General features: G+C 38.6%; 1 protein-coding gene across 2 annotated transcripts in view; it reads right to left on the bottom strand.

The window, feature by feature from the left end:
* COPG2 (COPI coat complex subunit gamma 2) overlaps positions 1-15,055 on the bottom strand; it is a 41,855-nt gene that overhangs the window by 11,111 nt on the left and 15,689 nt on the right. The window contains exons 10-17 of one of the 2 annotated variants that reach the window (XM_063448302.1): positions 14,904-15,037; positions 13,721-13,788; positions 12,956-13,144; positions 11,497-11,592; positions 10,530-10,791; positions 7,327-7,402; positions 6,816-6,919; positions 1,597-1,722 (exon numbers count right to left, since the gene is read on the bottom strand). In XM_063448302.1, coding sequence (XP_063304372.1) covers positions 1,597-1,722; positions 6,816-6,919; positions 7,327-7,402; positions 10,530-10,791; positions 11,497-11,592; positions 12,956-13,144; positions 13,721-13,788; positions 14,904-15,037 — 1,055 coding nt within the window. The remainder of the gene's footprint in view (positions 1-1,596; positions 1,723-6,815; positions 6,920-7,326; positions 7,403-10,529; positions 10,792-11,496; positions 11,593-12,955; positions 13,145-13,720; positions 13,789-14,903; positions 15,038-15,055) is intronic. The other variant, XM_063448304.1, reaches the window with a different exon arrangement.

Raw genomic sequence — 15,055 nt, 5'->3', positions numbered from 1 at the left:
TCTAAAAGTATACATAACACAATAGTAAATAGGAATAAATAAAATGTTTCCTCTGTTTTACATTTAATTTCTACACACCGAATGCTAATAAAAAAAACTTGAAATAGATGAACCAATTAGTTATGTTTGTTAAAATGACCAATATATTTTTTTTATAGACGTTATAAAACAATTACTGTAAGGAGTGAATTCTAGTTTTAAAGCTAAAACTTTGGAAAATTTGGCATGCAGGGATTACAACTTTAATAGTAGTCAGAGAGCCCAAAATAACTACCGTACAAAAAGTAAATATATGCAGAAGGTACATAGCCCTGGGATATGTAACCAAGAGCATTTTGACACTTTTCAATGAAAAACATTTTATCACGAACCTCAGTAAAACTTGTTATTATTTTGTGTGTTGGTTTTTTTTTCTCAAGCATGTTTTATTTTGGGAAAATGCACAGGTCACGTGTCCCACAACCAAAACACCCCATATTTGTATTTTGCTGTTGTTCTCGAGTACAGTGATATCCCACATGAATACCTTCCCCCTAACCTTGCTCCTAATCCTACCACTAATATTGTCCCTTATCCAAACCCTAATGCGACCTCTAATCCAACCTATAATCCTACTCATAATTTAACCCATTATCTAGCCCCTTTTCCTACACCTAATCTAACCAATAATCCAACCTCTAATGCTATAATTTTAGTCCTAATCCCACCTCTCAGGGGATTCCCTGCAGCTTCTAATACAGAGATTGGTGCTGGGCAGCTGGCAGAGATCAGCACTGTTCCTGCAAAACCAGCGAGAAGTTACCAGGATATTTTTATACCCTGTGGGCTTCCCTTACACTACAGAGTAAACAATGACAAACTGGGTTAGTGGGAAGTACAGTTAAAATTTACCGCAATACCGCAAGCGCTGTATTTAAATCAGTTTAAACTGTTAACACAGTAAAGGAGTTTAAGCATGCGTGGGATAGGCATAAGGCTATCCTTACTATAAGATAAGGCCAGGGACTAATGAAAGTATTTAGAAAATTGGGCAGACTAGATGGGCCGAATGGTTCTCATCTGCTGTCACATTCTATGTTTCTAAGTTTAAAGGACTATGAGCAGTACTCGCTGCTCATAGCTCTCCTGCAAGTCTGTGGCCCCAACTGACAGTGTGGACCCCTTTGTAGCGAAAGATACCTGGGGTTCCCTTTCTTTTTTTTTTTTTTATTCGGCAGGCTGGCATTGCTAGAAATACCACGGCTGAACAAGATTACTCAACTGTGGTATTTAAAGGGATCTGTGCAATGTTCACTTACAGCACTGCACACAGCTCATCTGTCAATCTGGGGCTACAAGTTGTGGCCCAGCAGACAGAAGGGACCCTCAGGTATCGAATGATTTAACCCCTGCTGGTACCTTTACTGCATGACAGTCAATTCAGTCAATGGATGCAAAGTCCTGCACTGCATGACAGCAGCACAGAGGGTTATACGTTCCATGCACGTATTATATATTTATATTAAGTTAAACAAACACACAAGTATAGATAAAAACCAGGTAGTGATCCAACAGCACATCCTTCTTTTTTCCCCACTAAAGAAGCATTATATATACCTGTTTTTTGTTCCATAAAGGGAACAGTGGCTAAAGGAACACTCTTCATGTCAAATGGTTTATCTGAAGGTTCCAGAGTGTACTGGTGCAAAGCTTTCTCCATTCCAAGCACAGAGACTGTCAACCCTGGAAAAAAAATAAGTAGTGTATTATAATTTGAACTTGCCGAATTATAGTGTTATATATGTCACAAAACATAAAACGGAATTTCTACCTAAATAGGTCATTGGTTGAACTTATTTATAGTTCACAGAAAATAGTGCTACTATACTTTTATCTTGTATTAAGAACTGAAATTAATAGTAGTGGTTTAAAAGTCGTTTCATTTAAGAAAGCGTTCAAAACAGGGGTTTAATCCAATAATTGCTGTCCTGCATACTTGTTTTTGGCAACTAGAAATGGGTGCTGACAAGATTTGACTAGGAGCACATCTTGCTACATGTATGCATCAATCCATCCTGGGTCCATACCTCTGTGGCAGTAGTGAGCGAGTGGCTCCTCTGAAAGCTTACATTGGAGATCTGGACAAGTGAATTGCTACACTGAGACAGATTGCTCAGTGAGTAGCAGACCCCTTTCAAAATTGTCAGTTTAGTGGGTCCCTCTAGTGGAGAAAGAGGAGATAAGACAGCTGGTTAACAGTTTCATATGTTAGTGGGGGGAGGAAAGGTTTAGCTGGTTGTAACTTTGTGCAATCTAACAAATTTGCCCGTTTTAGTGAAGATGTTAGGAGCAATAGCTCAGGAGTAGCTGTACTGGAGAAAGATGCTCCTTCTAACATCCAAAGGAACAGCCCCTCGAGTACATTTCGGGCTGAGAATGTAAGAAAGGCTAGAAAGGTTGTTGTGGTAGGGGACTCTTTTATTAAGAAAGTACAAGAGATTGGTGATAATATTAAATGCCTGCTTATTAATGCAAGGAGCCTATATAACAAAATAGTTTAGTTTAAAGATAAACCAAGAAATTAAAAATAAGAAAAAGGCAATTAAAGCATTTAAAAATCAGACAAATCAGAGGCATCCTCTATAAATTTTAAGGAAGCCAATAATGCATGCAAAAAAATATTAGATGGGCTAAACTAGGAAATGAGAAAGTAATAGTCAAATAGAACAAAGCCAACCCTAAATGTTTTTTATTATTTTAAATTTTTTTTAAGTACACAATTATAAAAAATTAAAGTGGAGCCACTGAACGAAGCAGTCGCACATGTCAGGAGCTCCCGAGAAAGATTTGACCTTTTGCAGCCTAATTGCTATTAAACAGCTTCTAACCCCCTTACAAACTATATTGCCACTATGGGGAAGAAATCCAAAATCCGCAGAATTGAAGCGACCCCCACCTCTCAAGATATCGGGGCCCTGCTCCGTGTTACAACCTCGCAGAGGCCTGCTAAGATGGCGCCAGCACGGGAGGACTCGGACCTCGCCTCAGAAGGCAGTGATCACGACGACTCCAGCTACTACGCTGATCGAGGGGAACTCAACAAAAGTTCACCCCTCCGTGACTATGATCCGAAGCCTGTGAGGGCGAGTAAAGCTGCGCAACCAGACCACGCTCCCGCCAGTAAAGCGGATATCCAAAACATGATGGCGGAGCTGAAGGCCTACTTCTCAGCCGATATAGCGCTGGTGCGAGAAGATATGGGAGCCATCACAGCGCGCTTGCGGGCGCTAGAAGAGGCTGACGCTGTCACGACAAGCAAACAGGGGGCTCTGCAAGCTGAGATGGAAAGTCTGAAGCAGGCCAACCATACTATGGAAGGACGGCTTGCTGTGCTGGAGGATGCTAGGCGGCAACGTAATATGCGGGTCCGTGGCATCCCCGAGAACATCGGGGAGGACGAAGCACCTCATTACCTCCGCAGACTGTGGAGCTCTATACTTCCACCGGCTAAAGCCAAGACCCATACACCTGGACTATCTGTACCGAGTCCCGAAATCACCTAAAGCTCCAGCTGGGGTTCCAAGGGATTTACTGCTGTGTTTTCAATCGCTCCAATTCAAGCAGCTTATCTCAACCACGACAAGAAAGACACCCACTTACCATTTTGAAGGCTCAGACCTGGCCTTCTACGCAGACCTTTCTAGGTCCACAATGACCTGGAGGCACTCACTACAACCAGTGACTAAGCTGTTACGAGAGAAGGATATCAAGTACCGCTGTGGACCAGGTCGCAAACTGACCATATTGCACGCGGAGAAGAGAATGCAGTTAACACACATCTCGGAAGCTGGACGCATCTGCAGAGAACTGGACTTACCAGCACCAGACCTCACCCAAAAGTCAGTGGCAACAGCCTAAAGGGCGTCCTCCGCCCCAGCATGGGACATTAATAACATCAAGCCCTTCTACCCCAAGCCGAATCGAGTGGCGCGGACGCAGATGTCCTCAGGCACCTGAACAATGCAAGGCGCAGAAGAGACTGGCCGCTGAAAACCTTGGACTCTCTACTGTTGTTTAGCCTATAACAGTAATTTAGAATTTAGTTCCTAAGCTTTATGTCAGGTTTGATTTATGTTTAAATAATCCTATTTTCATTTTATGCTCTCCCTGCTGAAGTAAGCTAGTTGACATGGCCATACCCCTATTGGAAGACGTGGTTCACATCCACACAGTCGCCCATTAAGATATAGCATTATTGTTAAAGTTTTTTTTTTTCCTTTAAATGTGTTTCTTGATTGCGTTCCTGTAGCTAAGCACTGCTGATAATCGTTAAATACTAGGATGTTTTTCACTATACTTATCAGCACTTTCTCGAGAACCCAATACCCCCCAGAAGTAACGATTGTAGATCAATAGTTAGGCTGATATATCCTAATAAGTGCAAGTAGCCTTCACCAAGCTTAACCAGACGGGATCTCCTACGAAAATGTATAAGCACAAACGATCTAAACGAGTCTGTCATTACTCATGCATGCATTTTTTTTAAAAATGTAGCTCAATATGCTTTACATCTCTGTCCAATTATATATTTATGCTACAATAAAAATATAAATATAAAAAAAAAAAAAAAAAAAAATTAAAGTGTAAGTACACTGAAAAAAGAGATGGGTGTGTTAGTTAAGACCAGGAAAATACATTTTTAAAAAAACAAATCTTTTTTTCCCCTCATTGAGATATGCAAATGCTTGCTGCAAAAAAAAACAAAAAACAAAAAAAAAACTTGTGATTGGATAACTCAAGACAATGTGCAGAAGTAACTATAGAAAGTTAATGTAAACAAAGCTTTGTGGGCCTGACAGTATTCTCCCACAAGTACAAGGAGCTAAGTGTGGAAATAAGAGAACCTCACCTTTTAATCTTTCAGGATCAATTTATCAATTTATACTGAAATCACCACAAAGGTTGTTTTCACAGATGTTGAGCTGCTTATATGGCTTTTAAAATTTGTGTAATTGAATAAGGATTAGAAGCAAGATATTTTCGGCTGTGGGTGAGTCAGTACAGCTGGCAATCTTGGATGAGTTTAACCATTTGGATTTTAAGTTTCTGTTTGCTTTATTTTACAGTGTTGCACTAGGGTGTTTTTTATCCTTAGATCCTTTTGATTCTACATAAGGATATTGTGCAAGTATATTTCATCTGTTTGTGCTTTTATGAATATCATTTACATCTCTGTGGTGATTTCAGTATGAATTGATGTTTTAACTAATTACTCTATTAATGCTACGTAGTTAATATTGAGAATATTGTTGTCAATTGTGCACTTTGGAAAATTGATTTGCATAAAAATAGCCCCAGTCTGTATTATGGCAAAGCTTTGTGGAATATCACATTTTAATGGTATAAATGTTTGAACACCCAAGGTGTTCAAACTGTTGTGTGGAACTATTTTAGTGTTCAAACTAAAATAAATTGGTGTAAATTAAAATTCTTATTCTTCGGTAGAACATTGGATTGAAGATAGAGTACAGAGTGTTGCCATGAATGGTACATTTTTAAGCTGGACAAAAGTGTTAAGTGATGCCCGTCGGGGTCTTCTCTGGGACTGCTTCTAGTTAACATTTATAAAATATTTTGAAAGAGGCATTAAAAGTCATGTTTCAGTGTTTGCAGATGACACAAAAGCCGGTAAAGTAATGTGAGCAGGATGTTACTTTTCTGCAGAGAGAGATTTAGATAGATTGGGGGACTGGGCACTCAAATGGCAGATTCAATTTAATGCAGACAAATGCAAAGTTGGAGTAAAGAATGCACAAGCAACTTATGCCCTATATTGTAGTGAATTATGGATAACACACGAGAAGGATTTGGGAATTGTTATGGACAGTAAACTAGGCAACAATGTGTAATGCCAATGAACAGCTGATAAGGCCAGTATGGCATTGTCAAAATAATTTTGCCTCTTAAATTAATGGTAAGAGCACACCTTGAATTATCTGTGCATTTTTGGTTAACTGTTCTTTATATATATTATGGTACTAGAAAAAAAAAGAATATCTGAGGCAGGTTACAAAAAGAAAAGGAATGGAACATTTTAGTTATGAAGAAAGGTCAACAAATCTGTTAAGGTTTAGTTTAGAAAAACAGCGCCTCAGAGGCTTTATGATTTTTAAACAGGACAATACATAGAACACAAGGTCATGCATTTAGACTGGAAGAGATTTAGTCTAAGGCAAAGGAAATGTTTTCTTATAGTAAGAACAATAAGGATGTAGAACTCTCTGGTTTCATCAGAGTCTGTACAGATATTTAAACAGCAACTGAATGAATACTTAATATTCAGGGATACGATTTTAAATTTACAGGGTAATAGCTTCTTGATCTGAGTGATCAGACTTTCATTTTGGGGTCAAGAAGACATTTTTTCCCTACTTTGTTGCAAAATTGGAAAGTGCCTCACCCTTGGCTTTTTGCCTTCTTTTGGATAAACAGCATGTCTCTTTTAAACCTTTGTAACTATGTGAGATGATCACTTTCTTTTGCTGGCACACACAAAAACTGAATGCAGCACGCAAAGCAATATTTAATCAATTGCAACCATGCAGGAAGCATTTTCAATATGATATTGATAAGTCCAGTCAACCTCAATTATGAATGGTCAATTTCAACTTTGAAGTATATCAGTGAGGGTTGTCAGCTCTCGGGGTATAAAAGTGTCTTCCATCAAAACTAAGCTCATGGAAAAAGGAAAAACATGTAGTACTATTCCACTTTATTAATATAAGGTTATGAGATGTCACTTACATTAGTTGCAGGTTTTCCATTGTGTTACTCACCATTGAAAATATACGCAGCGTTCAGCGTTAACTGTTTCTGTTTCAATACGTTGAAGTAAAATGTTGCTCTGTCCCGCACTTCATCGTCACTGTCCATCATGCACCTGCCAGTGAAAACGTTAGTAGAGTGAAGAATTATGTAAGATTGCACTTTGGTTTTATGTCAGTAACACAAGGCTTTAGATCACATTAGGTCCCTAAAATTAAAGCTCAAAAGGCAGTGAATGCATTTGTCAGCACTGGTCAAAGCTCTCATCACATTTAGAATATAGTTTTGCCTTTAACTTACATCTCTACTGAACTTCAAGTAAGAATTTTAAGTAAGAAAGTTTTTTTTGAGCCCTCCTTTCTCTAGCCATTTTACATTTTAGGCCAAAATAGATCAGCTAAAACAAGAAATCATATAGTCAGCTACATTTACAGTTTAGCGGTTTATTTTGACTTTAAATGTGAAATTGTTTACTTAAAAACGAAAATAAAAGGCATCTTTCTTTTATAATGCAGTTATTACCTCTGAAGTAGAACCAAAACGCTGGGGAGGAGGCATTCATTTTGGGCACCAAACTTTGCCAAAGCACTAACAGCGGCTGCAATAGATAAATAACATAACTTAACATTTAAAGAACATTCTGAACTTTTGGCAGAAAAAAGTATCCATAATAAAAGATTATTATTCTTAATATAATATGAATCATATGGGGTTGAGTCTTGATCTTCCAGCCATAAACTCAAACTGCTGATCAATGTTTGATATAGTTTCAATAACAGAAGTCAGACTCACAGTCACCTGGTTCTCTCCAGTCCTTTGTTTACAAGGTACTGACACACTTTTTAAGATTTATGCAACTATTTTTGATAACGGATTGAAAATTCCAGAGGAAAGGGCAAAGTTATAGTTGTGAGTATATCACAAACAAACATTCTTATTTTGCAAATCAGGCCAACTTTCTGCTTTAACAATACATTGACGCCCTCATCAATAAATTGGCAATCTCAAATGCAGGGACCACAAAAGAAAAGTGATTTTTTTTTTTTTTTTGTCACCACCTCTATTTAAGTTCACTTCTTCCCAGAGGGGAAAAGACAGAATAATGAACTGAGGAAAATGCGGGGGAAGCTCCCACAATTGCACCTTGATTGGTCGAAGAGATAATTAGAAACAAAGTCTATAACTGATGACAGGTATTTGATGTTTTGCCACCAAAAAGAAGCAAATTGAAAGTGGTTTCATTTATTTACTGACATAGTATATCAGGTAATGCTGGTACATACAGTGCATGAAATGTAAAGGAATGTAACCTCCATAATACTAAGCACAAATGCAGATGTGCTAGTGTGTAGGATCACACCTAGAACATCATAGGATGCTGCTGCTGACCACATCTAGAATTACTGCGAACATACCGTATATACTCGAGTATAAGCCGACCCGAATATAAGCCGAGGCCCCTAATTTTACCCCCAAAAACTGGGAAAACTTATTGACTCGAGTATAAGACTAGGGTGGGAAATGCAGCAGCTACTGGTAAATTTCTAAATAAAATTAGATCCTAAAAAAATATATTAATTGAATATTTATTTACAGTGTGTGTATAATGAATGCAGTGTGTGTGTATAATGAATGCAGTGTGTGTGTGTATGAATGCAGTGTGTGTGTGTATGAATGCAGTGTGTGTGTGTATGAATGCAGTGTGTGTGTGCGTATGAATGCAGTGTGTGTGTGCGTATGAATGCAGTGTGTGTGTGCGTATGAATGCAGTGTGTGCGTTTGAATGCAGCGTGTGCGTATGAATGCAGCGTGTGCGTATGAGTGCAGCGTGTGCGTATGAGTGCAGCGTGTGCGTATGAGTGCAGCGTGTGCGTATGAGTGCAGCGTGTGTGTATGAATGCAGTGTGTGTGTATGAATGCACGGTGTGTGTATGAGTGCAGCGTGTGCGTATGAGTGCAGTGTGTGTATGAGTGCAGCGTGTGTATGAGTGCAGTGTGTATGAGTGCAGTGTGTGTATGAGTGCAGTGTGTGTATGAGTGCAGTGTGTGTAGTAGTGCAGTGTGTGTGTGTATGAATGCAGTGTGTGTATGAGTGCAGCGTGTGTATGAGTGCAGCGTGTGTAGTAGTGCAGTGTGTGTAGTAGTGCAGTGTGTGTAGTAGTGCAGCGTGTGTAGTAGTGCAGCGTGTGTAGTAGTGCAGCGTGTGTAGTAGTGCAGCGTGTGTAGTAGTGCAGCGTGTGTAATAGTGCAGCGTGTGTAGTAGTGCAGCGTGTGTAATAGTGCAGCGTGTGTAGTAGTGCAGTGTGTGTATGAATGCAGTGTGTATGAGTGCAGTGTGTATGAATGCAGTGTGTATGAGTGCAGTGTGTATGAGTGCAGTGTGTATGAGTGCAGTGTGTATGAGTGCAGTGTGTATGAGTGCAGTGTGTATGAGTGCAGTGTGTATGAGTGCAGTGTGTGTATGAATGCAGTGTGTGTATGAGTGCAGTGTGTGTATGAGTGCAGTGTGTGTATGAGTGCAGTGTGTGTATGAGTGCAGTGTGTATGAATGCAGTGTGTAGGAGTGCAGTGTGTAGGAGTGCAGTGTGTATGAGTGCAGTGTGTATGAGTGCAGTGTGTATGAATGCAGTGTGTGTGTGTGTGTGTGTGTGTGTGTGTGTGTTGAAGAGCCTTGGTGGGGGGTGGGCAATTTTATTATTTTTTAAAATATATTATTTTAATTTTTTTTATTTATTATTTCTTATTATTTAATTTAATTAACTTTTTTATTTTATTATTGTTCATTTTTTTTTTTTTTCGTCCCCCCTCCCTGCTTGATTCATGGCAGGGAGGGGGGCTCCTTCCCTGGTGGTCCAGCATTGGCAGTTCAGTGGGGGGAGAAGGGGGCTGTCAGAGCTGTACTTACCTTTCCTGCAGCTCCTGTCAGCTCTCTTCTCCTCCTCTGCGCCGTCCGTGCAGCTCTTCTGTCAGCTCCCAGTGTAAATCTCGCGAGAGCCGCGGCTCTCGCGAGATTTACACTGGGAGCTGACCGAGGTGCTGAACGGACGGCGCAGAGGAGAAGGGAGCTGACAGGAGCTGCAGGAAAGGTAAGTACAGCTCTGACAGCCCCAGTCTGTATTATGGCAATGCAAATTGCCATAATACAGACTATTGACTCGAGTATAAGCCGAGTTGGGGTTTTTCAGCACAAAAAATGTGCTGAAAAACTCGGCTTATACTCGAGTATATACGGTAAGTGTATTTCATATTCATCTCTACTGTACTCGTACTCATTTCCTATCTCATTGTAAGCACTTCAATATGTTTACTGAGGGATTTATGAACTTGTGCCATTTGCTTTACTTTGTCATTGGGGTTGTGGGTGTATAAAAGCATGTGAGCTATTCCCAGGTGTTGAAGAAACATGATTTTCCTTACACAAATAAAAGGTGAACAAAAGTTTATATATACTGTATCAAAACAGACAACGTTACAGAAAACATTAAGTAATAATTAATATTTACATTTCCAGGAGTTCTTCTTGATTTGGAAGTACCATTACTGTCCTTTTAGTCAAGAACGTAAATGTTTAAAGTTAACAATTGCTTTGTTGGAGAAGAAAAGAAACAAGACAGAAGTAAAAAGTTATCAAAAATACTTCTACCCTATGGAAGCCATTACAAGTGCGGAAGTACGGCTATAAGGTCTGTTTAAATGTGCAATAAATTATTCAGCTTTACGCTTACCTGCTCGTACTGCTTCATTTTCCAGTACTACTCTGTTGAAGATGAAGCGGATGTATTTAGAAGGGGTGGGTGTTCGTGGTCCTTCTTTACCCAACAAATGTAATATCTTTGTGGCTAGTACAGTGTGCTCGCAATCCTCAATAAATTCACACAAATGGGCCAAACCAGACTCTTTGCTGTCTGGATTTTCCTCTATGATGCTGATAATGCAGTCCACAATTGCACGTTTGTATTCAAAACCACCCTGAAGGGACAGCACAGACTAATCATAAACTACAAATAAAACATTTCATACAAAATAATACAGTATTTTTTTCGAGTTTTTGTATTACAATAATTTACAGAATTAACACTTTCCGTACCAATAATATGCAATAATTGATTTAAAAGATATGCATTTATACTCAAACAGCATGCACACACCCATAAAATGTCAGACTATGCCTTTAAAGATTTGTCATAACAAAGACAAAGGTCCACCAGATTCTCTTACAAGACAGATTCTCTTATTGAACTGAAAACCCTTGATATGACAGAGAGTGAGAGAGGGACTTCATTTTACTATTGGACAGGCCATAAACGTTACTGGAGAATGCAAGCCTGGAGGTGGTTAATTTCTACTCACTGGGGTTGAATTTTCACTTGCAATGCCCAGTAGGTATTTTGATACATACATGTACAAAAATAAGAGTTACACATTTTCAAGTTTACAAGTTAAATCAGAGTTATACTACATCTGAATAATTCTACAAAAAAAACGGTCTCAAGCAGGGCAAAGTAATAAAATCAACATGTTGCTTAAACTTGCCAGCTTAACCCTGTCAGCTCAGTAGCACACGGATTGCTAATGTGTTAATCACACTAAATGAGACATTCAAAGAGTTAACTGAAGTAATTAAATTGTTATTCGATTGGCACTTTTTTCAGAAAACAAAATAGTTTTATAACATAAAGTGTAAACACTTACGTCATCCCTGAGCATGTTGGAAAGGAAGGTCATCATCACTGTGTGCTTGCGTGGGTACTTCTGACATAAGGCACTAATAGCTTGCACAACAACTACCTGCAAACAGAAACAGGACATCAAAACAGGGTTTTCGGTTTTAAATCATAATTTAAATCACATGAAAAAAGGAATAAACTAGCATTAAAAAAGATAAAAATTAAAGACTTGGTTACAGTTTGTGCATATAAAGAATAATCCTGAAGGGACCAAAGTACCAATGGTTACATACCCACTTGTGCTGTCAAGGTCATGGTGAGAAGCTAACTTAAAGCTCTCTCATCTCGGTCCCACCATCTTCACAGGATCTATCTACAAGTACCTGGTGCTTCATCTATCATGAGCTTTGCAAATACAAACAGAGATCCTTCACACACAGCAATTCTCACTCAGTGCTTTAGAACATGCCTTTCCACACAGTCATTACTTGATGCCAATGCATGGAAATAAAAGTTAACAGTGGAAGACCTGCTTTTTGTTAACTGTTGTCAATCTCAGTAGCATCCAAAAGACAAAGTAGTTCCTTTGTTCCGTATCTTTTGTGTTGGAAATGCACTGCAGTTATTATTATTGTTTTATAAACTTTATATTTTTATGAAACCCTCAAATGAGCCAGTGCCACATTAAAATCAATTAAGAGTTGAATGGCAATTTTATACAAATAACACAGAGTTAGAAAGATACTATTTTTTTTTTTGTATATTGCAGTGGTCGTGGTCCAGACCAGCACACTTTTCAAATTATCAGGATTATTTATTTTCAGCAGTTGAAAACAAAGGTGAGGAATGCTTAGCTGAAACTCTCCTTTTCGGATTGCCACGTCTTTTTTAAGCTCCTGGCACTTCATGCACAAAGAATCCCATCACTAGTGCGCTTATGTACATGCAGATCTATGGGAGATACAATGACATCTTCCATAGAACAACTTCCCCAATAAGCGATAGAATGCATAGCGGTGGCTATAGGAATTGATAAAACTTGATGGAGGAAGCTCAGTCTTTTGTCAAATTTTGACAACCTTAGGCTTGTCCATAAGACAAAACAGTTCCAAACTTAGTCTAATGAATTATTTTGATTGCCTTGGACGTTCATTGAAATTCCAACAAAAGCAATAGGAGTATTTCATAAATGTTATACATTTATGTAATACTCAATAATCTTCTTTGGTGATAAAGATACTTTAATACGATCTCAGGAACATATACTAAAAAGAACTTAGTACTCTACATAAACAAGGGGATGTGACAACCAGGTTTTGTAAGTGAAAAACACAATATTGTGGTAAATTGCTACATTTGGAATAAACAGCAAAACATTTCCCTCCTTTATATCGAGATTACATGAAATTTAGCACTGCACCAGAATTATCCACATACATTCATAAGATATGGGATTGGGAAATAGAACACAAAGACGTTCTTACTTTAAACTCATCAGAAATTTCAGACACAAAAGTAGAGATCTGTTTCATAAGCCTGTCAACGCTGCTCTCACTGCCAGTTTTCAGGAGTGTGGTGATGGCCAGTGTTGCAATGCTACGATTAGAATCTGTGATAAGGCCCTCTAAGTCAAGGTTGCACGCAGTAACAGCAGAGGGATGCTTCATTGCCACCTATTAGAGAAAGAGGGCAACGTGTTCACTTTCACATTTTAAAGAATTTAAGAGCTTGGAAACACCAGCAGAAATAATGACACATTGTCACAAGTATGCAAATCACTATTTCTACAGTGCAACATTATATTATAGAAAGCAACATACAGGACAAGTACAGAGGTAGAGATGCAGATAAAAGGTTAATAATTAAACACCAACGTTTTTATGGCTGGTGGCAAGAGATATATGCCAAATTCACAATGTGTTTACATAAAAAAAAAAAAATTAAACACATAATAAAAAGATCAAGTGATACTGTATAAAAAGTGCTAAAAGTTACTAGCATAAATCCACTGCTTAGTAAATGCTCCCAACAACAGCAAGGTTACCTGGTGTTACCTTGTTAATGGTGTCCTTGTGCAGCATGCACAACCTGGGCTGAGCTCTCATTCCTCTCTGGAGAGAGAGTCAAGCCACGGCACAGGACTTTGCCTACGCTGAACACAGCCCAGCTCATGAAACAGTAAACTGGACTATGTGTAAATTGAAAGCAAAAGCAAGTGGTGCAAGCATATTTTTAAGCAGGTTACTTACTTTATTAAGCGTCCTTACAGCAGCGTACCGCAAAGCAGGTTTTGGAGAGCTACAGAAAAGTTGCAGAACTGAAAATAAATAGATGAAAACATAATGATGCAAATGTTTTGAATTAACTGTAGGTGCTGATGATGTGTTCCTTACACAAAAAGAACAAAACTTTGCATGAATTAAGGGGACATCCTACATGAATCAATAGCCATATTATATGGTTTATTTGACATCAGTCCCTTTCATAGAAAAGACACATCAAAGTAACTTGTGTACATAAGTACAAAGCAATCAGTTTTGCAAATGCTTTTCACATTGCAATCAACCAATTACTATAGGCCTGCTAATGCAAATTGGTAAGTAAGATTAGAGTATATCCAAGCTAGTTAGTTCCCATTTCAAGGTGAGGAACAGGTGACAAGGCTGGCAGTTCAGGGTAAGACAAGCATCAAGCTGTTTTTTTTGGGTTCTTTTAATTAATTGATGAAGGAAAATAGAATACAAAACAGAAATAAAATTTCAGTGTGACAATGTTCTAAATAGATGCTATTTAGTGAAAACAAATGTACTAATTGACTTGATAGTTCGCCTGGTCATTGTAATTATTTTATCCATCAGCAGGTTATCTACAATTTTACACAGAGCCTTTGAGAGAGGCAGAACCCCAACTGGCTTCCGGATTTTGGAAAAGGCTCTCAATGCCACAAAGGAAATATTGCTCATTAACTGATTTTCTCAAATTGTATAGAAGGGGGAACTGACCAACAGTCCATGAAGACCAGGCAGTGCAAAATTGCGTGGAGCACGGTAAGACTTTTTTCCCCAGAGCGGTTTGACTTTTGGGAATCGTCACCACAATTAAAGGTAATGCATGACAGAGACCCCATTGCCAGCTAAGTTTCAACTTTAAATGCAATGCTTCTAAAAGTGAGATGGTTAACAGTGTGCTGGAATGCCACAATAATATTTGCAGGAGGACAGAGCCCAATAAATTGCTGTTACACGGAGAGTAGAATAGACCACAGTTTCTAAAATAACAATTCTTTAAAGTAGTGGCTCCTGTACAGCTATACATACAACAAACCACTCTGATCAATAAGCTGTACATCTAAGCCAGATATGTATAAGAGGGAGTTAAAAATCTAACAAGGGGAAAAAATAGAAAAAAAAAATGGAGGGAATCTTCTCATACCAGATACAGCAGGAGCCAGTTCCCTCGCTGTGCAGTTAGGCAGGTGAATTATTGCTGAGGCAGCTTCATAAATTACCATCTCATGTTTGTTTCGAAGACAGCTTTCAATGAAGTCAAAAAGAGGACTGTTGTGTCTGCAACACATATAAAAA

This window comes from Pelobates fuscus, chromosome 3 (genome assembly GCF_036172605.1).
Source record: "Pelobates fuscus isolate aPelFus1 chromosome 3, aPelFus1.pri, whole genome shotgun sequence".
NCBI lineage: Eukaryota > Metazoa > Chordata > Amphibia > Anura > Pelobatidae > Pelobates > Pelobates fuscus.
This window is presented reverse-complemented; position numbering and strand designations above follow the sequence as displayed.